Source organism: Mesoplodon mirus (genome assembly GCF_964341445.2).
Source record: "Mesoplodon mirus genome assembly, chromosome: 6".
NCBI lineage: Eukaryota > Metazoa > Chordata > Mammalia > Artiodactyla > Ziphiidae > Mesoplodon > Mesoplodon mirus.
Genome location: NC_138982.1, coordinates 36,464,014 through 36,489,616, shown reverse-complemented (window position 1 = coordinate 36,489,616; position 25,603 = coordinate 36,464,014). Strand labels below are relative to the sequence as shown.

Sequence of the window (25,603 nt, the reverse complement as noted above, 5' to 3'; positions counted from 1 at the left end):
TGCCAAATTTTTATTCTTCATTTACATGGAGGAGACCCCGATGAAGCTGGATGCTTAAAGTCTAATAATAAATTAATCTTTCAGAGACGTACATAGCACTGTAAGGTTTCTGCAGATTTTCTAACTCTGTGAGACACACAATATGACTCTCATTTTACCACTGAAGAAAGTGTAGAAGACAATTCAGTTTGCTTAATTTCACACATAATCCTCTATCAAAACTGTATATTCTGACAAACTGGATTTTCTAGTCTAGTTTAACAAGAAGAAGTTTACATTCTGTAAACTGAACCTTCCGGTTAATGGAGTTCCAGGGAAATAGAATCTTCCAGTATCTTATCCAGAAAGACCTTTTTTGGGGTGGAGGTGGTGATGGTCTCAGGGGCCATGGAATGAAGACAGTGCAGACAAGGAATCAGGCAGATCAAGGAGCATGAAATGGGGAGAGAGAGAGGCAGCTGAAGCTTGAAATGCAACTCCTGCTACACGGGAAGGTGGCTGCCAGGCTGTGACGAGCGGCGGAAAGTTAACGCTTCCTGAATGACATCGGAGTCACAGCAGCTACATCTGCAGGTAGACAGCTTTGCCAGCTCTGTGGAGGGAGAAGAAGGGAGGGGCCTTTCTCCCAAAGTAGGAAGAAGAAAGAATGTTGGCACGTCCAATAGGTGCCCAACGGTTCTAGAAGGACTGCAGGCAAACACGTGACCAAAGACCGCCTAGAGAAACTGTCCCATAAGTGATAGCATCTACCGGGCCCTAAAAGAATGTGTCGACGCCCAGAAAACCAGATGTTCCGCCTCTCAAATGACAACGTTCCATACTTTAATCACCTCTGCCGGAAGAACCACCACAAGGAGAGGATCTGCTGTTGAAACCTCTCGGATGCGTTTTCTTTGCGAACAGTCACCATGTGCTGCATTGCGTATTTAACACAACTGCTTTACTTATTTTACAAATACTCACACAGCACTTGTACCAGGCGTTGTTCTAGGCACTGGACAAACATTAACTTGTTCAGTCCTCACAGTTCCATCCCTACCCACGAGGAAGGTACTGTTTTACAGATGATGCCCCCAGGCACAGTGAGGTCAAGGGGCCAGTTCAAGGTCACTCAGGCAGTGAGTGGCAGAGCCAGAATTCAAACCCAGTCCGGCCTGTGCCCTTAACCTCTCCACTATGCTGCCTCGTGAGCATCACCCTCAGCCCAGTTCTGAGAGAGAGGAATGAAGTGACCCAGCTTCCCGAACCTTCCTCTCCGCAAATGCTGGGACCCCCTGCTCCCCAGAACCTCCTGGCCGGCTAGACAGTCAGAGCCCCGAATGCCAGCACAGAACAACAGCTGCACACCAGAATCCCCTGTGTGCGAAGCTTAAGCTTTTCAAAACCCCCACAGATCAGCCCAGATGTATACCAGAGACATCTAGGGGTTCGGGGCACTTTTATCCCCATATAAAATTTAAGCTGATTTTTAGGTGATGATAGAAGCAGTACGGTCTCAAAGCTGCCTTAGAGAAATCCCCCAAAGCTGTGACTAACGCCCCATGGCCATGAAATCCAGCTGTCAGGAAGCTCCAGGGAGCAGAGGTCCTTGGAGCTGACAGCTGTCAGAAGGTACTGTCCTCACCTGGCGGGAACACCAGAAGGTGCAGGCCCCACCCAGACAGCAGGAAGAAAAAGCAGGTCTTTAGGACAGCATGGCTTGGAAAAGAGTGACAGACTGTGCTCGTCCCTGCTTGAAGCTGCTAACATCCATCTCACCCTGGTTCTCTGGCCTGAGATGGCCAAGTCAGCCCACCCGTCAGGAGAAATGACACAAACCCAGAGAATCTATTTTTTCCTTAAAATGGAGACGGGAGACTATAAGTGAAGAGGGGAAAGCAAGAGAAAGTGGTCTGCGCAGCCACATGTGGGGAAGTCCCTGCAGGCCCTGAAGTCCTTCCAGGCGACTCCCAACAAACTGAAACATTTCTTCCAGACCCTGGCTGTCCCAAAGCTTTCTTCTTTGTCCCTTTCTTCTTTGAATAGCTCCAGACATCCTGAAAACCTTGCTGGTCCCTGTGCTCAGAACATGAGCATGACCCCTGCTGATCATTATGCCCCTGGGCTGCGTGCAAGGCCCGGGAATGGGGTCCTGCAGGGAGTCGGCACACACATTTGTATCCCTGCAGCAGTCAGTCAACCCTTGGAGGCTGGGTGGGACTCAGGGAAAGCTACAAGCGGGGGCCCTGGTTTCCCAGGTAAGAAAAGCGTGCCCACAGAGCCTTGCTCCAGAGCGGCCTCCTTCCTGCTGCTTGGTGCCTGGGCCAAGATGGAAGGCTTTTCCGTCCGTATTTCCAACTTGCTGATGATCAGAAGTGGAATGACCTTCCTTGGGGAAGGGAGAGGGGTTTGTGTGAGGGAAGGGCTATTAGCCACAAAAAGGATCACTCAGAGGAAATGAGAGCTTCTCTGCACATCTGAATATCCGAAGAACTTTTGTGGGGAAGAGTGTGTATACACACACACACACACACACACACACATCTTTCTGTGGCCCCAGAGTACCGAAGTGAGGACAATGGGTAGAAACCACAGAGAAGCAATTTTTATTTAACTTTATCTACAGAGAAACATTCCAATGAACTTGACCAACAATAAAATAATGGGCTGCTTTGGAAGTGGCAAGTTCCCCATCATGGGAGGTAATCAAGCTGAGACCTAATAAGTCAGGGACGCTTTAGGGAGAATTTAAACACAAGAAAAGATGCCCTCAGCTGTTTCTCCTATTCCTGAGATTCTGTAATTATTTTAACAGAATCTATAATTGTCTGTTTGAGTTAGGAAAGACATTTCAATTCATCGTTCTCAGGTTATAAAAGAGGAACCCAGGGCAGGTAGAGAGGAAGTGACTTGACTGGAGCCACCCAAGGCTGTCTCTCCATCCCCTCATCCAGCAGTCATTCAGCAGGATGAGGCAGGCTTGTTAAGCATGTCCATGAGAGCAAAGAGGCAGAAGGAGATAGGAGGGAAGGAGGTAAAGTACAGGTGGATTAAATTTCCAAGAGCTGGTGACACTCTGAGCACCTTCACACAGCCCTGGAGACCCCAGGCTGGCTCTGCACCAGTCCCCCGGCCTCAGCACCAGGAGGCTGAGACCACAGGAAAGGTACTACAGTAGAAGCAGGCTGCTCTTGCAGTAAAGAGCAGGATGGGATTTCTGTAAATTAAGGGGTAGGTACTGAAACTCATCAGATTCAAAGACACCCACAGTAAATCTTTCCTATCATCTTAGATGGGTCATGGATGGATGGATGGAGGGAAGGAAAGAAGAAAGGAAAATGCTCTAATGCTTCCCTAACAGTATGAGATATTTAATCCAAGTCAAGCTGCAGACCAACACAAAAATGAAGCCCATGCCCTCTAATAACTAAAAACATTCCCTCTTTGGTATAAAAGCTATGAGTGGCCTGACTGGCACAATTCACACTAAAACCTACACCACTGAGATTCCCCCAAAACCCAAAATCCCAAGAAACAGACTGAGAATAGCCATCCACAAGTCTCTTTAATTACACACTCATCACAGTATCCACCACCAGGGACATCACTGTGCTGTGAAGAAAAGTGGTAAAACTATTTTTGCCAGAGGAACCTGTACAGGTCAGAGCAGAAATCCAGCCTTTACCAAATATAACTGTGAACAGAGGTAGGAGGGCAGTTTGCACGGGGCTCAAACACTAAGCAGGAACTTGAGTGCTCTTAAAGTTTTTAATGGAAAGACTGTGTGTCTTTAACATGCAAGTAAGTACAGTCTTTCCTGGGTATGTGTGGGGCATTGGTGCCAGGACCCCCCCAGGAATACCAAGATCCGTGGATGCTCAAGTTCTTTATATAAAATGGAGTAGTACTTGCATATAAACTACATACATCCTCCCATATACTTTAAATCATCTCTAGATTACTTATCATACCTAACACAATGTAAATGGTTGTAAATACAATAAAATTCTATGTTAATAGTTGCCAGTGTGTGGCAAATTCAAGTTTTGCTTTTTGGAATTTTCTGGATTTTTTTTTGACCTGTGTTTGATTGAATCACGGATGTGGAACCTGGGAATAGTAGTTGGAGGGGTGCAACTGTATATGCTGTAAATCCCAAAAAAGGGGACTCAGGCTGGGAGATGGCTGGGCGTGAGGCTGCAAAACCTCTCCAGATCTGCTGACTCATAATTCAAGAAATAGAGGGCAGGGGCCAGGAACGATCCCCCTGAGACCTCAGGCACAGAGAAGACAGGGACCCGAGTTCTAGTCCTGACCATGTGACTGAGTGACCCTGGGCAAATCTAACCCACGCCCAAATCAGTCTCTTCTACAAAACAGGGATAAAACTATCTGCCTTCCCACTTTGCTGAGTTAGTATGAGGAGCAGATGTGAAACCAACCTGGAAACAGTTGAGCCCTGCTCAAGCCTAAGGGACTGCAGTGCTGTTCCAACCACTGGCAGGAACCAAGAAGCTGCAGCGGGAAGCTCACAGCACGCACCTGAGCTGCCAGCAAGGAGACTACATGGCTGTCCAAGGACCTGGACAAGGAAGGATCAAACGGAGGTCTGAGGAAGCAAATAGCTTATTCTTTGCCTCTGAACAAAAGCCTTCATCACACGAGTCTAGATGCAGAAGGCAGGTTCTCAAACTGAGACATGACCCCAGGGAACAAGTGTCTAGAAGGAGGTGGACAGACTTCAACTTGGTCAAGTACCAGGAGGCTGTCCATAAGCTCAGACTTAGCTGTGGGCAGCCCTGGTCACCCCGCACAGTTATGCCAGGCCATGGTGCCCATGCACCTCAGAGACTGTGCTCGCATCGGCCAGCTTGGAGAAGCCGGGGCAGAGAAGGGGCCCTGAGATAGTGGAGTGAGAGAGAGAGAGTGGAGTGTGACACTCCTCTGGGGTATGGGGGTGGAGTGGCACGCAGGGATGGTCACATTATAAGGAGAAGCTTGAAATGCTTTAATACTGGTACTTCGAAAACCCTTGACACCGTATGCTGTGAGCCGTTTTCAGTCTGTAATTTCCAAAACACAGATGGCTACTCACTGTCAGCTCCAATTTGGCCAGTTTCTGCACCTTTGCCATTGGGCTTTCCACACTGGTCTCTGGACCACTGAACAGAAAAGCAAAGTCATATTTTTGATCATGGCCAAGGGCATGCAACTGGCCTGGAACCCCAAAGACTGTGAAAAGAAAAGGGCCAGCGGCAGCTTCGTGTAATGCAGGATGCAGCCTCTTCCTGCACAGCACGCTGTCTTTCCAAGCCCGGACAAAGTCCTCCTGGCTTCAAAAGGAGGCCCCACCTGCTGCTCTGCAGTATCCCCTCTGGGGACATTGTCCACTACTGACCAGCACCAAGGGAAGATGTGGATTGTGTAGGATGGCAGTGGGGCGGAGGGCCACGTTGCTCACTGAGCACCTCTGTGCCTGATGTTGTGTGATGTGTATATGACATCACTTCATTCTCAACTGTTCATTGAGCACCCACGGGACTAAGCCAGTGATGCTCAAACAGGGGAAAGTGAAGGCAGAAACTCCAACATCAGAATCACCAAGAAGGCTTTTCCAAACATATCCTTTCACCTGCATTGCAACACGTGAGTCACATATCTCAAATATACCATGGCGCAGGGAGCAGAAATCACTTTATAACCAATATGCTGGGCATATCCCCACTTCATAGATGAGGAAACTGAGTCTTTAAAAGGTTTCGATATATTATGCAAAGTAATATGACTAGCAAGTGGTGGAACCAGGAGTCTACCCAGCTCTGTCTGACTTCAAGGTTGGATAATTTCCCAACATTCTAGTCTATCTTCACAATGCAACGAGAGCATGTACAATATAATCCCAGAAAACCAAGTGATTTGGTTTAATCCCTATGGCTAAAGTTCAGTCCCCTCTACTTCCTTGACCCTTCATGCCATTATTTGAAAATAATAACCAAGCCTTAAAACTCCAAGATGTTCTTAGAGGACCAGAGTTGGACGACGGCTACAGGAATGGTTTCAGTTCAAGGCTTCCAAATTGTACTTGTGAGACTGGGAGAGAGAATGGTAATGTTTTATCAGCCAAGGGCCCCGTCTGCAAAGAGTTCATACCTTTGTCGGGGGAGACACACACATACACACACACACAAAGCAACTGGCCTCCAAGTTATGACCTGTTGAACGATCTCAGGGCAGTTAGCGCTGAGGAGTGGGGCTTACAGCTGGGAGCAAGGAGGCCCTCGGTGGGCTCTCTGGAAGTGGGGGCTTCCCACGTGGGCCTTGAGGACGACTGGGGCAAAGAGCAGGATGGAGGGAGAGCATCCTAGGCAGAGGGAAGGTCATCCCCAAAGGGCACACATGTGGGTGAGCACCTGTTTGGGAGATAGCAGGGGTTCAGGGTTCCTGTACAAAAGGTACAGGGAGCTGGTGGGAGGGGGGAAGGTGGGGATGTAGGGAAAGGCAGACTGAAAAGGTCCCCGAGTGGCAGGCTAAGGCGTGTGGACTTTAGAATGAGCACAACGCCTAGCATACAGTAGGTGGTCAAGAGAGTGTGTGAGAGTTAAGTCATCAGTTAATTTGGGGCCAGGGAGGACAGGGATGGGGTAGGCTGCCCCTTGGCTGCAAAACACGCAGCTGTCAGTGAGCCAAGACACAGCGTCCAGCATGAAATGAAACTGAAAGTCAAGTGGACATTCTGGCTAAGGAGCTTCTAGGCAGCAGATAATGGTGTGAAGTGATGCAGAGGGAACCAGGGCCTTCAGCGTCAGAAAGAGCAGCAGGAAGGAAGCAAGGTCCGGAGGTACCTCTGAGTTACGGGAATGCGACCACTGAGAATTTTACAGGGTGCTCGGCCCCTCGGCTGCAGGCGGGGCCAGCTGTCCAGACTGTATACTCTTGAGGGTGGGGCCTGTGGCTTGTTCACTGAGCTTGGTGTAGAGAAGGCCCTCAACAGATACCTGTGGAATCCTTAACAGCTAAGCTACTAGTCACCAAGTGAGCATGGATAAGCTCAGATGTCCTGGGATGAGAGGACAAGGGCCACCTCCCCAAAATGCACCCAAGACCGAAATGTCCAGCTCTCGTTAATTGCCTAAGGTCTTCATCTTGGGTGAATCCAGGGCCAGCCCTGTGAAATCCGCAGAGTCTGAGTTTCCATTCCATTCCCCTCCTGGAGTTGGGCTGTGCTGGGCTGGGCTGCCCTCACCTACAGCCCCAGCTGGTTGCTCCCAGACGAGGACCCGTCCCAGCTTCTGGAGATTCTGCTCCAGACGTAATACAAGCCCATGCAGGAGGCAGAGGCGACATTTTCTGAGCCCTCCTCCCGCATCTGGGAGTGCACAGAAGCACAGGGTCAGCCTTTCCCAGTCACAGGCTGAAAGAGTGCAGCCCTGGCGAAATTCTGACATGTGGCGAGTGCACACTAAAAGCTCTTGGGAATTTTTGAGACCAGCCAAGAATCAACAGTGAAAACAAAGCATTTACACTTTTGAGAGGCAGTCGTCTCACCTTCACTTCTTTCCTCTGATTCCTTCCACATGGAATTATGGCCAAATCCCAGTGGTTAGTTCCCAAGTTAGTATCTACATAGTTTGAGCACTACCCAAAAGGGAAGCTCAATCTTCCCATTCAAGCCAGGGCCAATCACAACTCCCGCACTGACACGGAAAACCAGGAGAAGTGGGGGGCAGGCCTGGTAAGACGCATTCATAGAGATGGGCTGCTTTTACCCTTCACCGCGGAAGTCCAGTCAATAGCCAAATTCCAGCCCAAGAATGGCCCAACATCCCCTTCCTGGTTCTAACAGATGGTGAATCCAGATACACTGCCAACCTCAGCAGTATTTCTGACCCTAACTACCTCAGCCTCTCACAGCTTCCTCCCCCTGCCTCATTCCCGGCCCAGTCTTTTTTTTTTTTTTTTGCGGTACATGGGCCTCTCACTATTGTGGCCTCTCCCGTTGAGGAGCACAGGCTCCGGACGTGCAGGCCCAGCGGCCATGGCTCACAGGCCCAGCCGCTCCGCGGCACGTGGGATCTTCCCGGACCGGGGCACGAACCCGTGTCCCCTGCATCGGCAGGCGGACTCTCAACCACTGCGCCACCAGGGAAGCCCGTCAGGCCCAGTCTTTTTCCTTCCATCCTTCCCTGCTCTGCCGCCTCAAGCTTAGAGTGATAACACATCCTCTGGTGGCCCAGGACAGACGTGGTTTGCCCTTGAGGTCCTGGGGTGATTTTTAATAGCATCCCCTTTTCACTCTCAAAGTATCCTAGTTTAAACAATAAATTAATGGTGAAATTAAATGGTCACCCCACCCATGCTGCACTTCCTCCAGGACTATTTCTCACAATGTTTATCTTTAATTACAACAGTCAGCCAGATCTAGACAGTGGAGCCTAATCCAGACTACATCCAGCTTCCTTCCCTCCTTCTCTCCTTTCCTTTAAATTTTACCCCCCCCATTTTGTTCCAAAAGGATTTATCTTAGCTAGCAAAGATGCCAGCAGGCATCCTATAGAGAGCCACAAGCTTACTACAGGTGTACCCAAGTTTGGCTCTAAGATTTCTGTTAGCCAACTGAAAGCAAAGGACATCTAAACAGTTGTACAGAAGGGGAAACCAATTCATTATCCAGGAGAAATAGGATTATTCGTGACTCTAAGACCAGGGAGAAGAGTCTCCAGCTGGGCCGTCAAGGAGGCCACTCTGTGTGTATTGACAACATCCCAACATCCTCACTTCCATGCCTGTGCAGACAGCAAGGCCCGGGGGCTGGAGTCTCCGTGGGCCATCACTTCCCTGGCTTGTTCACGAGGCAGCACTGAACAGACAGGAGGGTGGATGAGAAGCAGTGAATGTACAACGGCCGCATGACTCCAGGCCTCTCCCCCTTCCCTCTTGCCTTGGGTTTCTCTCCTCCCCTCCTCCCTGTCTAGACCTTCAAGCTCCTCAAAGCACCTTCAGACACTGAGAGCAGTTCAAAGACGTTCGCATACACATTAAAGTAGTTGCCCACTCTGATAAATGGTAAGTCTGGGGATCTTTTTATTTTCTTCCCAAATTACACTTCTGGATGAGAATTATGATTGGCCTTGGCATTTTATGATTAGGTAAGTGTGAGGTCAATTAGAAAAATCATTTGATGGAATTTTAAATTACCAATAAAAATCAACTATTTCAAGTACAGGGAGAAAACATTTGAGAAAAAGTTTGAGCACCCAAAAACTTTTGCCATCAGCCTCCAAGGACCAGCCAACGAGCGACCAAAGGCTTCGGAAGGTCCAGGCCAACTGGAGGAGGCATTTAGTCAATTTTTTGCCTCAATGAACTTTCAGACCCAGAGTCTCAAACTGGCAGTTCTTGGGCTGAATCTGGTGCACCATTTTGTTTTGTTTGGCCAGCAGACTGTTTACTTAATTGCCACTATTTTAAAATCAGGAGCTTTTACATTAGTAACACATATTTCTGGCTTCTCTTAGGAAAAAAAAATCAAAACACCTGGCAACACTGGGCCCATATTCATGCAAAATAAACAAGATAATCAAAAACACCAGTTAAGAACCAGGGCATAGATGGGTTTTCAATCAACGGCTCTCCTTCCTTCCGTGTCACAATCCATTTTTAAACCTTCAAAAACTTGTATTACTTCCTGGAGGCATTTACCTGAAACTAAACTGCTACAGGCCGGATCCTGAGTTCCTGAATCACAAATGATTCTTGTGCCGGTTACAAGATGTTATATTCACTGGATGATCCTCTTTTCTTTTGAGAGCCTAACCAGGTGTTCTCTCATTTTACACTTTTTAAAACAGAAAGCCTCGCAGTATCTGATCCTGAATGTGACGTGGCATGTGGACTGGAGCCCGGGGCTCCTGTGCTCTGGTCTGTGCAGGTGGCTGGTGGGCACCTATCCTCACAGATACTCCATTTACCCACACATCTCTCCTACGTTCCAGCTGGCTGTTTCAGCCCCCTCTGCACCAACAAGGCCTCAAAGGCTCTCTCTACCCCTTTTATACACAATGTATTGCTTGATCATCTACCTGATGCATTTAACCTTTGACAGCAGCTGAAAGGATGTGAGGTGTCAGTGGAAAGGGGGCCTGAAGGACCAAGGTCACGCCGTATTCTTCCCAAAGCCTGCTGACATCTTGGCAGGAGAGAGGACGCAGAAGAAATGCGGATGCCTCTCCTCTCCTCTAGTCATTCCTTCTAAACACACGATTCACCTTTATGCTTTTACCTCGCTTACACACCAACTTCCAGGCTGAGAGCTGAATACCAACGAGCTACAGTTACATTATTAGGAACATGAAAATCTTGTTCGTTGCTGAGCCAAGTTAGAGCACTAGAATTATACTGTCTTCTTTACAGTTCCAAGCTCATGATCCTGGGGTCCAACAAGATAAGATGGTCCTAGCAGTTAGGGAAAGGGTTGCCCTTGCTTATACTCTGTGTAGACACTGGGCTTCATGTCATTAAGGGAGACAGTGTTTCCTTACAGGGCCAAGCGGTCAAGGAGAACCAGAGAAGCATCCAAATGCACTGGCACGCACTCCACTCTGCCTGGCAGTAATGAGGCCCCACGAGCATCTCCATGACCTCACATTTCTGAAAACCCATCAGGAGCAGCAAGCCTCATAATGAGTGTTCATCTACAGAGGCGGGGACAGGCAGATTATTATACAGGAAGCAATTCTGGTTCCTAAATATGCATCTCCTTTTACAAATAGTGATAGAAAAGTCTTGAAGATAAGCACGCCAGGGACGGCTAGGTGCCTGGATCAACGTGCTCCTACGGGCAGCTCCTTGATGTGGGGGTCAGTTCTGCCCCCTCCAAACAGAAGATCATGGGAACGCCCTACGATCAACAACAAATGGCTTGTTTAAAGAAGTCACTCAACGCAGGAGTCAGAGGTAAGGTGTTCAGTTCAAACTCAAGCCCAGTTTAAAAGCTTGATATTTCTGCAATATCAATTCTGCAGCTAACCTAGTGGCAGAGGCCTGGGGACTGAATATCCATTACACTTAATCACCTGCAGGAATGCAGTCATGTGGCTGAAATGTGTACCCGAGGTAGCCATGGAGCCATATTGAAATTCTCCTCACATGGAGCCAGTCACGCCTAACTTAGCCCTTTTCACACACTGTCACAGAAAGTCCCTCTTGTACCTATGTCACTGTGATTCAACTCTGCTATTTTGCCTCTTTTCCCCAGGAAGATGCTTACAGATAAGTCTTTTTTGCTGCCTAGATTACAAATGAGGTTCTCTCAACAAGATGTTTATTTGGCAAAAGAAACAAGTTGTAATGCAAAAAAAGGATAGTCCTCCCGGGCCTGTCATCCTTTGCTGGGCCTCCGTTGGAGCACCTGCCCAGGCCCACCCCCCACTGGAGCCATCCAGGGCGGCAGTCCCGCCAGCCAGGCTGCCAGCTCCCGGAGGACAGGGTCTAGTTTCTCTCTCCTGCTCAGCCAGGCTCACAGTAAAAGCCCACTGGATGAGTCTTCTATTTGTGCACAGGGCCAGGTCCGTCCTAAGCACGCTTCTTGGAGGCTATACCCACATAGCATATCCAAGCACCCTTCCAAGAGACCTTTCAGAAGAAAGAAGCATCACACACACACGCACGCACACACACCCACACACCCCTCCCTTAGAATTCTGAAGGCAGAATATTAAACTGAGGATGACGTTGGCCACACAGTGAAGTTCTCGGTCCCACGTATTTGTGGCTCATCCAAGGAAAACCTCTAAACAGCAGCAGTGACTTGGTGTTTGCATCTCTGGCATCTGTGTCTTTACTGAATTTCATCTGCCCTATCTCCCTCACATTATAATCTCCTTAAAAGCAGGAACCACGTGTTCTACCTCGTAATTCCTCAAAGCACCTAATCTTACGGTTCACACGCGATGAACCCAATAAAAATTAAGAATAACAATGTTTCCTATGGATTGTCTTTAAAAGGAAAAATGTGAAAGCAATTTCTATAAACACACCAGTGATGGACTATGGACCCTTACTTAATGGCTGGCCGACACACTGTTGAGGAAGCATCCTCTGATTAAACAATGGTTCTTTCGTGTGTTCAATCAACAGCTACTACGTGCCTGGCACTCGGTCTGCACACCCTAAAGTTAGCATGCAACCTGGCCTCACCCCATCCGCTCCTTCATTTCCTCACTCATTCTTCCAATGACATCTGTGTCAGTCAGGTACCACGCCATGGATCTTACTTACTGATTCAGTAGTGCCAGAGGACTCATAATGCACAGATGACAGAAGAGCTGAAATGAGTAGTGTTTTCAGAGGAGGGAAGCCCCTCACATGGTCCCCACCAGGACCTCATCTCAGCCTGAGCACTCGGCCTTTGGGAGCCTCCCTGACTCCCATGGCCTTCAGATGACAGCAGATGTTCACAGCTTCCCTGGGGGGCACAGCCATCAGAGAGGAAATAATTACATTAACAGTAACACAATTCCACTCAGGTTTTCTGTATGCAGCTTTTTCCTTTTAAAATACATTTTCCCAGTGGTCTCATTAAAAAATAATAATCTTCTAATAGATATTTTTATCTCCACCGCAGGGCAGATATTTCTCTCCCCTTTTACTAGTGATTCCTGGAGGGGCTACACCACTGCCTGTAGGTTACACGGGCTCCGCAAAAGCAGTCAGCCCTGTCTTCTAAATCCCAGGGAAGAAGGAATACGGGGCTTCTTTATCAGTCACTAGTTTAAAAGCTGGCAAGCTTTTTTCTCTTTACTCAGATTTAGCTCTAATAGAAACTGACAGGTTCAATCTTGGTTAATTTTTTTAAAAAACACAAAAACAAGAGCCAAGAAGTTGACCCTCAGATGTCAGCGGGAAGAAGAAAATCTACTACCTTTCACCTCCAAGCCCCATGCTGACTCATCCTGAAACAACGGCGGGGACAGGTTCTCTTAAAAGCAGAGCTTCATGCCTAGTGAGCAATGGACCTGAATTTATATTGGTCATAGAATCTTCAAGACACTACTGCTACATTAACATCCTGACATAAGACAATCTGGAGAGGGATGGAAGATGCTGCTTGGCTAGATGTTAGAGCCGTGTCTGTCTGTTTTCCTCCCTCATACAAACTGATTTCAGACCGAGAAACTTGAAGACAAAATGACACCATGAGTTCACACAACCTCTCAGCTCCAAACCCAGAAAAAAGCACATAGAATTGTTTTTTTTTTAAATAATGGATTTTAAATGATATTTACTGATGAAATGGTATGCTGTCTGGGTTTGCTTCAAAATAATGGGGGTGGCTGGGGAGGAGGGAACAGGAAAAGTGGATGGGGGTAAAGATGAAACAACGTTGGCTCAGAGTTGATAATTACTGAAGCTCCATGAGTATTATAATACTGAAGCACCCAGAATACTAGATTCTAGACAGAATACATGATTCTGCCTACCTCTGTCTATGTTGGAAGTTTTCCAAAATAAGACGTAAAAAAAGAAAATTATATTGGGAGACCAGCAATGTTTAATAAAGGAATACTGAGTTAGGTATAAGGATGGCCAAGATACACTGTTTAGCGAATAAAAAAAGATGCACAAGGGTATATAAAGTATGAGTCCACTTATACACACCATGCACACACACACATACAAACTGATAAATCTGTAGAAATTTTCTGGAAAAATAATAATCCTCATATACTGTTTGAATTTTTAATGAAAATGTATTACTCTTATATAATAATTTTTTAAATTCAAGGAATGTAGCAGGGGAAGGGAAATAATAGGGGTGAAAAATGAGATGAACATCTCCATGAACCAGAAACCACTAGAGCCAAGGGCTGGAGTCCAGAAGCAGGTAGTGACCGGAAGGTCACGCTCTGGAGGGCACTGAAATACCACAGGCCCCCAGCCAGGCTCACAGTGTGAAACAGGGGACCGGTGCCTGCCTCAGGCACAGTCTGTCCTCCTCACGTCCCCAGCACCCCCCACCCCCCCACCCCCCACTTTTCCTTCCTCCTTTGCTGCGATCTTCTGTATGCATACCTTCCTCCTCTTTGAGCTCCTAGTTTCTGATAGAGCATGTTAAAATGTCACTCCATCATTGTGGACTCATTGTTTTCTCCTTGTAATACTGTCAGTTTCTGTTCTACAAGTACCTTACATTGCTTAGGGTATATAGTAAAAGTATAAAACAAGCCTGCATAGATGCTAAATTGCTGATGGTGCTTTCCTCAGGGGAGGGAGGGAAGAAGGGGAACAGACCAACAACACCCTAGCTGCAAGGAGTCCAGGAAAGAGAGTCTCCAGCCTTTTTGTCTTCCATAAAGGGAGGCAGGCTTCTATGGCAGGACATTTCCTCAAACATGGGAAGGGGGTTCAGAGGCTGAGAAGCCAAAATATCAGCACTATTTACGCTGAAGTATCAGCTGCTCCAGTTTCACATACCATGAGGAAACTGAACCTCAGAGGTTAAGTGACTTCCCTAAGGTCACAGAACCAAGTGGCTGAGTGGGACTGGATAAAATTGCTACCACCAGTACGAAGTGCTACTCTGTGCCAGGCACACTGTTTAACTGAGCCTCCAGTCAACTCCACCATATACAGTACTGTACAGTGTTATAATCTCCAGGTCTCAGCTAAAGAAACTGAAGCTCAAAGAGATCAAGAAGCTTCCCCAAGGTCACATAGCCTTGAGTGGCAGAGGTGGTATCAGTCCACTTCCTCCTCTCCTACTTCTGTGCTAGTCCTCACTTCCTTCCCAATGTCCCTGAGAGCCCTTCTCCAGTCCCAGAAGTGGGATAAAGCAGCCTGCAAATTGGCTGGACATTTTCATTCCAGGCATCTGGAAAGAGGTTAGGCTGGCACAAATGCTATCAATAAAAACCACATGACCTAAAAAGGTAAAAGAGTGGACACTATTCAAATATTTACCACAAAAGCAAATTCCTGCCTGGTGGGGTTATCAGCAGCTGACAGGATTAGCCTGCTGCTTCCACCTCATGGTGGGTTTGGGTCAAACCAGCACACAGCCAGCCTGTGCAGCCAAGAGAGAATGAGCCGGAAGCCCATGGCCCCCACCAACAAAGCTGCCATTCAGCAGCTCCTCGGGCGGCAGCTTCAAGACAGAGTGACCATGACCAATGGCTGTGACCCCAGCTCCTCAAAACACAGATAGACACACACACACATTCACACACTCACTCATTCCAGGCTCAGCAGGAGCCCTGTGACCTGGCTAAGCCACTGCCAGGCTTCCTAGCCCCAGGGGCCTCCCCTGATGACCCAGGCCACAGTCTGGGCCCGGGCTCCTGCAGGGGGTGGGTGGTGGACCTCAGGCCTGGTGCCTCATGGAGACTTTGAGGGCTGCCTCCCACCCTCCCAGCCTCCCTCCCAGCCTCCCTCCCTCCCTCCCAGCCTCCCTCCCTCTCAGCCTCCCTCCCTCCCTCCCTCCCTCCCAGCCTCCCTCCTTCCCAGCCTCCCTCCCTCCCAGCCTCCCTCCTTCCCAGCCTCCCTCCCACCCTTCCACCTGTTTCCCTCATAAGCTCCAGTTCCACACCCTTTGTTCCTGCTCACTCAAGGATCTTATTAAAAAGCCAGATCACTGTCCTCTGCTAAAAAGGGAGGGTTTAACACTTTGGTAGGGGTAGAACTGCCAGATTTAGCAAAGAAAGAAGGGAAGAAAGGGAAGGGAGAGAGGGAGAGAAGGGAGGAAGGGAACCCAACAGGATACCCAGTTAAATTTAAATTTCAGATAAACAACAAATACTTGTGTAAGTATATCCCTATACAATATTTGGGATATACTTACATAAAACAAGTATTCATTGTTTATCTGAAATTTGATTTAACTGGGTATCCTGCCTTTTAACTGGCAATCCTATATGGTTGGGAGTGGGGCAGAAGAGGAGGTATACAGAAAAACACATCAGCTGGAAAGGAAAACACAAATGCAGTTGTGATGATTAAGGAGGGAGGGAGACAACGCCTTTCCTGAGAGTCTCTTTCACACCAGAAACTTGCATACGCATTATTTCATTTGAGTGTTCCAGTAATTCTGTGTATTAGACATATTTATCCCCACTTACAGATGAAAACACAGAAGTTCAGAGAATCAACTGCAAAGTGTCACATGGGTAATTCGTGAAAGGCAGGACTATAATCCACGGCTTCTGAGTATAATCTGAGCGCTATTTCTTCTACATATGGCTGCTTTGCCTGCTGATACATCCTTATAATTTTATTTATTTATTTTTGTGCGTGTGTGGTACGCGGGCCTCTCACTGTTGTGGCCTCTCCCGTTGCGGAGCACAGACTCCGGACGCGCAGGCTCAGCGGCCATGGCTCACGGGCCCAGCTGCTCCGCGGCATGTGGGATCTTCCCGGACCGGGGCACGAACCCGTGTCCCCTGCATCGGCAGGCGGACTCTCAACCACTGTGCCACCAGGGAAGCCCCGTGCCCTTATAATTTTTATAGGTTGTACACAAAGCAGATCCAACAGTTTTCTTTACTTTTCCAATACGTTCATAAGGAAGTAAATTCTAAACGGCATCCTGGACTAACACATATTTGCCAAATACAGTCGTCTATTTAGAGAGATCATTCTATTTACAGAGAAAGCACTAGACCCTTCTCTCCTTTGGGCCACTTATCTCAACTAACCACACTGCCCAGCTAACCATAGTTCCCTGACAAAGAGGCAGAGAAAGAGTCAAGACAGGAAGGCCAATGTTCCACCCAAGAGGACCACTGCTCCCCACTTTCAGATGAGGAAGGTCATGAGATATTTGACTCGACAAAATCTTACAGGGACCCAAGAGGAAAAGGCTCCTCCACCCCTATGCCAGCATCCCACGAGCCATCATTTTCCCGACAACACAGTTGATTTGGTGTTATGTTCTGGGGGGGAAATTGTTTTTTAAAAAGCTATCTGTCTAAAGGACAGTGGGAAATACTTTCTCCTCCAGCCCCCCAAGCCTCTAACATTTGTGGCACACAATCGAAGGGAAACAGCCATAAAAATGACTTAATATGCGCCTTTTTTGAAGTACAGTAACTGTCGGACAAGTGACTATAAAAAGAACACAGCTGAGAAGGTCTAGATTTATTTCTGCTTAGTGAATTTCCAGATCAGAATGTGCTCTGTTCATCAGTTGTTTTGCTTCTGTGCTGTTTGGTTTCTAAATTTTCCTTTCTTTTCACAGATGCTAGCAGCTTCTGTTTATGATAAAATCTTGCCCAGCTCACAGTCCACACTCAGGGAGACCACGTGGCAGTCAGGCCCCACTGCCAGCTCCTGGGGGAGGGCGGTGCCCACAGAGGTGGGCAGACAGCCGCAGGGATTCCCCACCAGCTACGATGGCCAAGTCCATGGAGATGGGGCTGAGCCTGTTCACAAGGGCTCGGCTCTGCCTGCCCTTGCTCAGGCCCTGTTTACTCCCCTGCCTTCATCCCCACTCTTGCTTCTCCCACCCCTCCCTACAAACACACACAGGCACAGACTCCAAAGTGGCAGACAACTAACACTTGATCTTTGGGGCCACTGGAGCCTCCCGTTTTTTTGTGGAAGATGGCAAAAAACCACACTCTGTTTCCGCCCCAGCCAGCACCAAACATTCTCAGCCTGAAACAGACGACAAATACCCAAAGGCAATTACCCAGAACCTGCGGGCTCAGATTAGCTCAGGGCAGTCATTTGCAGACTTAATTATCAGAGGTCTTTAGAAACATTTCAGCTGGAGGGGGGTGGAAGGGGGGGAGAACATAGACGGACTTTTAATTTCTATTGATTCTGAGGGTGCAAACCCTACAAACAAGGCGTTTTTTTGGACTCTACCAGCTGCCCTGACGCAGAGGTCTCTTCTGTCTCATCGTACAGAATGATAATTAAAGATTCTGAAGGTGAGAAAAACTCAACTTCATTTTGGATCTAAAATCTTTCCAAGATTTCTTTTGAAAAAGCCAATTAAATTGATTTAAGTTTCACTGTTCTTAAAATCCTCAAGGTACAGAAAACATAAATTCTGGCCAACACCATTTAAATTAAGTGTGATCAGGTTTCCATTTATATTACATGAGAAGATTCCAAACCAAGACTTGGAGGCCTCAGGGCTCTAACTGCACTTAACAGTTAGCCTGGTTTAAGGATCCCTGGGGCACTGGCCCTACGGAGCAGTGAGGAGCTCACCAGCTGACAAGTCAAGACAGGAAGTCAAGAAGGCACTGGCCCTACGGAGGGCCAGGAAGGCACTGGCCCTACGGAGCAGTGAGGAGCTCACCAGCTGACAAGTCAAGACAGGAAATGGTGAGGGTTGGAAGGGCTGGGATCACAAATGCCAGGGCTGAAAGAGGGAGGTCTCGGAGCCCACCTGCTCCCATTCCCAGATGGAGGAGCCCAAGTGTGGTGGCTGAGCAGGCACCAGCACATAGGATATCAGACTCTGAGCGCTCCTTCCATCTCTTCCCAGGATCTTCGTTCCCTGACCAGAGATCTAACCCGTGTCCCCTTGCAGTGGAAGCGTGGAGTCTTAACCACTGGACTGCCAAGGAAGTCCCTCCTCTCTCTGTTAAATCAAGACCCCCAGACATAATATACACCTTGTATGGAGGTGAGGGAATGAGGTAGGGAGGCTGCTATGAGTACCAAGGCAGATGTTTGCCCAAACCTTCCCCCTCCCCCACACACAGCAGAGTAAAGGGCTCCACTTTGTCACTCTGGGGCAACCTGCAAGAGGATTATGTAAGGGAGAACAGCCCACCAGGCCCAGGAGTTATCGACTCATTCAGAGGCCTTGCAGGAATTTCCTGTTGTGTGATCTGGGTTTTGCAAATAACTACAACCAAGCCGAGGCTGTCACTCTCCTCTCTCTTAGAGGAAATGTGTGTCCTTGAGTCACCAGTTGCCAGTGCCCTGCAGCTCTCCAAAGACTGGGCCTAGCTCTGAGAATGGCCACAGGGAGCCAGCAGGAGGGTGTGCACTGAGAACGAAGGGTGGGCCAGCCCAGGGGGCAGTGAAATCCCAGCTGCAGGCTCTGGGTGAGCTATGGCTCTGGCCAGAGGAGGAAGAGTCAGCAACATGGAGCTCTCTGTATCCAGGGCCGTGGGCCTAGTTTTTAAACAAAAACCTACATGTGTTTCTGCTTTTCATTTCCTTTTTTAATTAAAAAAAAATTTTTTTTTCTTTTTTTTTTGCGGTATGCGGGCCTCCCAACGCCGTGGCCTCTCCCGTTGCGGAGCACAGGCTCTGGTCGCGCAGGCTCAGCGGCCACGGCTCACAGGCCCAGCTGCTCCGTGGCATGTGGGATCTTCCCAGACCAGGGCACAAACCCGTGTCCCCTGCATCGGCAGGCAGACTCTCAACCACTGCGCCACCACGGAAGCCCTAATTTTTTTAAATTTTAAGACGTATATTACGTACAAAGGAGTACATGCAAACACAGGCACACTCCCTCAAGTGGAGCACAAAAGCAATGCAGCCCTCCAGCGGCAATCCCCACCCGTGTCTGCGTCCCCACCACTCCTCCGCTCCCTCCAGAGGCAACGGTCATGCTGGCTTTGGGAACCATCATTTCCTTGGTTTTCCTTATGATGTTCACCACTTGCGTATATATCCCTAAAGATTACATTTCCATTTTGCCTATCAATGCACATAGCTAGCTCCCCGTCTGCTCGTTTTATCTTTATATAATACTCAGTTAGATGAATATATTATATTTATCCATTCTGCTGTCTATGAGCATTTAGGCTGCTTTCAGTTGGGGCTACTACAAATAATGCCACGACGAACACTCTTGAATGTGTCTCCTGGTCCTCAGGTGCTGGAGTTTCTTTATGCTGCACACCTGACAGGGAAACACTGCAGCACGAGAATGCGTGTTTCACTAGGAGATGCCAATCTGTGTTCCAAAATTATGCTGCCTCTCCCTCCCTGAAAGACACTGATAAACCCACTCCACTTACACAGAGGAGGGGTCACGGTGACTCGAGGCCAAGAAAACCTAGTTCATCACCAGACTGGCAAGTTAAAGCTGCATCTTGATACCTCCTCTGTAAGACAAAGCCCAAGATTTTAAAATTCTGAGCTGAGCCAGAACCAACAATCCAAATGGCTGGGCTTTCCACAAGAAAAAATGTCACAAACTCCGCCAAATGAATGAAGTAACATCTATGGATTCAGTGCAGACCCACCTGCCCGTACTACTAAATATAAGCAATAAGTACAAACGTGTCCCGGAGACATTCAGCACAGAAAGACCGCAGACCGATCAATCCCAGTCTGCCGAGGGTGGAGGGGGAGTGAGGAGGGGTCCTGGAGGCCGCCCACCAGCTGCTGCCACGTACCTGTACACTGGCTGCATCTCCCTTGCTATGCCAATGACGGCGCCGGGCAGGAAGTTATCGAACTCCTCAAACAATTCCCGGATGTTGGTCTTGTACTTTAGGTCTAGGTCCAGCTGAATTATCCGCAGGATCTCTGGAGGAGAGAACAATACAATAATGAGACAGACACACATCCTGGGAGGCTCAGCCACTGACAGAAAATGAAGTGGAAGGTGCAGAAAAGGGTACTGGATTATTCTTGCTGTCACTGAATAATGCAAAGACACTGCTTGAAACAAAGGCCCTTCATCTACCAGCAAGCCCCCACTCACTAGAAGCCTTCATAAAAAACAGTGGCCCTGTGGATTTCCTTCCAATTGCAGACATACAGTTTCTGTAAAACTAGGCAACCAGATCCTCCAGTTTAGGCCACTGTCCTGGTGTAATGGGCAACAGAGCACCATTTCATTCTCAAAAGTATCTGATTTAGATGATACAGTACATGGACACCCTACTGAAAACTCAAAACATACAGGTGTTTCTCTTTGGGGTACAGGTAGTAAGTGACCCACAGAAGTCATTATTGCTTCAGGTTCTTATTCCTATATATTTCTGCAAACCTAGGTATGTGTGGAGTTAGAATGCTGACCCAGAGAGAAACAGCTAAAAGACCTCAAATACTGTTTTTTTGGCTTTTTTTAACATCTTTATTGGAGTATAATTGCTTTACAGTGTTGTGTTAGTTTCTGCTTTATAACAAAGTGAATCAGCTGTATGTATACATATATCCCCATATCCCCTCCCCTCTTGCGTCTCCCTCCCACCCTCCCTATCACACCTCTCTAGGTGGTCACAAAGCAGGGAGCTGATCTCCCTGTGCCATGCAGCTGCTTTCCACTAGCTAGCTATTTTACATCTGGTAGTGTATATATGTCCATGCCACTCTCTCACTTCGTCCCAGCTTACCCTTCCCCCTCCCCATGTCTTCAAGTCCATTCTCTACGTCTGCGTCTTTATTCCTGTCCTGCCCCTAGGATCATAAGAACCATTTTTTTTTTTTAGGTTCCATATATATGTGTTAGCATACGGTATTTGTTTTTCTCTTTCTGACTTACTTCACTCTGTATGACAGACTCTAGATCCATCCACCTCACTACAAATTACTCAATTTCATTTCTCAAAAACTAGTTTTTAAATACAGTCTTAAAAATAATCATATTTATAAGCATCATAGTTAATAGTCTGGTATAAGATCAAGGCCAAACAGTGACTTTGAGAAATCCTGAAACGACTGGATTAGTTTAGATCTATCCCTGAATTAAAGCTGGCTATTAATTTTTTATTCCAGCTTGCAAAACTCATATCTAGTTTCTTGAACTGGATATTGTACACAAAGCGTTTTATTCTTTCTTCTAACTTGTAATATGCATTCAGCTGAGGAGTATATTTCCCATATCCACTGAACTTTCCAACTCAAGTTACACTTCCAGTTTCCTCCCCCAATTAGTTTTTGTATACTTCAGGGTCAGATTTTGTTTTGTACCTTCCTTCTTTAAAAATGATAAATAGTACTTCTAGAGACAACTACCCTATCCTCGTTACACCTACAGTCTGCTTGATACGTCACTTAGCAGTTGAAATTACAGTAACAACTGTGTGCTGTAAATATAAAAATGTTCAAAGAGAACACTGACAAATAAGGTTTATAGAAATATCATATTAACTTAAGACTTGGCTATGGCTAAAGATGGGAGAGCAAAATGTATTTGAAATTTGACAGAATTTTTACTTCACAATAACCTAATATTACTGATAAAAGTGAAGGGGCAATCGAAAATGGGTAATATTGAAATAACTGTTAGCTAGCTTATGGAATAATGTGTTCATAGTCAGCCAAAGATAGCAGACGACTAAAATGGTGCTCTGAAGTTCTGACATGGCACTTACAGCTGCAAGTTGCTAGGTTACAAGCAAGGTGTACACAGATGGAAATGAACAAATCATATAAAAAGTCTATGTAGATAGGAGATTCATATTTTATTTCTCCAGTGACATATTTACAGTTGAATATAAATTAAAGGCCTGCTTGCACACCAAAGCCAGGTCCTTTAGGTGGTTCAGTCAAAGAGGTAAGACCTCCGGCTGGCTCACATGAGAAGCATCCACTCCTTGGCCCAGGTTTTGGGATTCTGCCAGCCTTGAGTTCATCAATAATTTTTTCAGTATCCTTAGGTGTCAGATCCTCAAAGTAGTTGTCATTTATTTGAACCACTGGTGTGTTTACACAGGCCCCTGAACATTCCACTTCTATAAGAGTGAAAAGTTTGTCTGGTGTAGTCTCTCCAACCTTTATACCAAGCTTTTTCTGAATGGCCTCCAGGATGCTGTCGGAGTTACGAAGCACACAAGGGAAGCACGCAAGGCGTAGTAGTGCAGACTTGAACATGTTTTCCAACTGGCTTTCGGTTATACATTGCATAAAAAGTTGCTACTTCATATACTCTCATTGGAGGTACTTGTAAAACTTCTGCAACCTTGTTCATAGCAGAGATGGGCGGCCATCCATTCTGTCTTTGGCTAAATCCAGGACGGGAAGCACCGCTGCTGCTTTATGCCCTTCTGGGTAGTGTTTTACAATTGCCTCTATCCTCTTATAGTTTTCCGGTGTGAAATCAAATGGAGCACCTGGGTTATTCTCAGGGGTATCTCTCTGCACAAGTAAGGCTCCTCCAGCTCCATTCTGCACAGCTGTCTTATGCAAATTCCTTATATGTCTTCCCCACTGGGCAGCGAAGCCAGCCGCGCGGGCCCAGAGCACTGCGGAGAGGAACATGGCAGGCCAAACTGCGGGCCTTCGGGCTGCACCAGGCCTACTGTTATGTTTTTAATCCACTGTCTGAAAGACTAACTGAGCTATAATTAGACAGACTGACTCTCACAATCACCTGGCTCTTAAGAGCTGTTTGCTTCCGTTGCCCCCAGATGACTCAGGGGCGAGAAGGGAGGAGAGAGGCGTTGAGTTCATTCTCCATCCTTCATCCAACAGGACTGTCTGAGCTCCTGGGCTGGTGGTGCCAGCAGGGGACCAGACACCAAGCTGACTGGGCCCTGCCCTCAGGGAGGGACACTCAGGTGACTGAAAACAGTAAGGGGGGACCTAGTGATGTGACGTGGAAGAGGGGCCACTCGGGGTTAAGTGATGAAGGAGAAAGAGTAGTACTAAGAGAAGGCCTGGCTTGGGAATCAGACCACAAGGGAGCAGATTCCAGTCCTGCTGTTGATTAATTCTCTGACCCTGGGGAAATTATTTCACTTCTCTAAACCTCAGTTTTTTCATTTGTTAGTGCAGATGATACAGTGTGCCTCGTGAGGCTGTGATGCCGAGAAGACGAGATAACAGGTGGGAAACATCATCCAGGCTGTAGGCACCACAGGAACCCAGGGTCTGGAGAGTAGGGAACTCACTAGAGCCTGAGGCAGTTGAGGAAGACTGAACGGAAGAAGGAGACTTGGGCAGGCGAGGAGCAGTGAGGAAACAGCACCACCTACCCAGAGTGCCGGGCTCCTCCTCAACTCTCCACCACCCTTTCCCAGCGGCCCAGCTGCAGAGCACGGCGCTGTCAGGACCCACTGCCCATGGAGGCCCCCTGAAGGCAGGGACCCCGTCTTTGACATCTTGGCCTCTGTCCACTCATAGTGCGGGGCTTGGCATTCAGTAAATACTCAGGAACGTTTGTGGAATTCAAGTCACTCTCTAGATTAGTTTATGAAGAAATCACAGCTCATGATTCAAGAAAGCTGATTCATTTGTCTCTGTTCTACTTTCCTTTATGATGCAGAAACAAATCAGTAATTGATATCCCATATGAGTTTTCTGGAAAAAAAATAAGTGCCAGTAGGTGAGAATCCAGCTGCCCAGGCCAGAGGGGAGCAGGCTGCTTCTTGGGCCCCTGCAGGAAGGGGGTAGATGAGAATGGGCCCCAGGCCAGTTCGGACCCGGCGGCCTGCCTGCCTTCACACTGCCCACCCCACACGTAAATGTGAGCAAAACTGCCACTTTCCCTCCTGCACTAAAGACAATAATCACAACTACCTAGAAACTAGGAAGGGTGATGACCCAGGAGACTGGAGGTCAGCAAGCCCATGTGGTGACGTGGCTGCCTCCTAGAAGCTGCCGTAAACCGGGAAGGAGAAGAGAAACAGGCCACAAGGTGGAGTCTCGGGGCACCTGCTGCTCTCAGAGGTGGCCCTGGGGAACAGGGGTAAGGAACCTGATGGTGACCTTAGGGAAGGACACTGTGTCCCAGGAGAGAATGTCCAGGCATGAGTTGCAGCCATCAAGAAGTCATGATGGGGAGGCCCCACCGCATACACCCCTCCAGCCATTTCTCTCCTTTCTTTCAGTCCATCTCCTGCATCCCGAGCTCCCAAATCCAGGGTTTCGGGCAGCTCTTACACAAGGTAGAGCAGAGCCCTCATGAGACAGGGACAGGATGGCACCATCATCCCAAACAGAGAAATCCCATCATCGCCAGGGGTGGGAATGGTGAGAGGACAATAGGGTGTTTGACCTGGTGATGGGAGGCCTCAAGGAAGTATGGTGGTAGTTCTGTGGCACCGTCAGGGCTATGAAAGAAAGAGAACTCTCATCCTCACGGCCTTGGGAGTACTTCCAATAATATCAGCGAACGCTACATAAGAAGCACCCTTTCTCCGAGTGGTTTGTAAGTGTCTGGTATTATTACACAGGCAACAGTTTTATTTCTCATAACCACCCGACATGTTAAGTGGAGTTATTCCCATGTTTAAATGAAGAACCAGAGGCTTAGAAAGGTTAAAAACAATAGCCCAAGGTCCCACAACCAACAAGTCTCGGAGCTGGGATCTGAACCCAGGTCTGCTTGACTTGAAAGTCCAGCATGCTCTTCCTAGTAGACCCTGATTCTGCTTGTGACGGGAGAGGAGCTCCTGGGAGGTAAGTTTTAGCTCCACTGCTACCCACACAGGAGGCCTGGGAGCACGGAGAAGTGCCAAAGACCTTGATAGACAAAAAGCAGAGCGACAGCCTGGGCAAATGAGAATTATGAGGAGGTCCTCTATATAATAGCGGTAATTTCACTATAATTAGAGAAATTCCTGATCGAGGGGCCATTTGGTCTGTCAATCAGTCATTCTTCCTTGAAAGCTTACCATGTGCTATGTGTACCCTTGGGTCCTTCAAGATCATCTAAATCCTACTTAATCTGCCTGAAGCAACCCGAATACCTCCTTCCCTGGCC

At 47.8% G+C, this 25,603-nt stretch overlaps 1 protein-coding gene and 1 pseudogene across 2 annotated transcripts in view; both read right to left on the bottom strand.

The window, feature by feature from the left end:
* XXYLT1 (xyloside xylosyltransferase 1) overlaps positions 1-25,603 on the bottom strand; it is a 196,846-nt gene that overhangs the window by 61,395 nt on the left and 109,848 nt on the right. Inside the window, exon 3 of the mRNA XM_082625145.1 lies at positions 20,346-20,478. Within this exon, the coding sequence (XP_082481271.1) occupies positions 20,346-20,478 (133 nt within the window). The remainder of the gene's footprint in view (positions 1-20,345; positions 20,479-25,603) is intronic.
* On the bottom strand, positions 22,343-22,984 carry LOC309806804 (NADH dehydrogenase [ubiquinone] flavoprotein 2, mitochondrial-like; annotated as a pseudogene). Its single transcript has one exon. The product of its transcript is annotated as an NADH dehydrogenase [ubiquinone] flavoprotein 2, mitochondrial-like (transcript).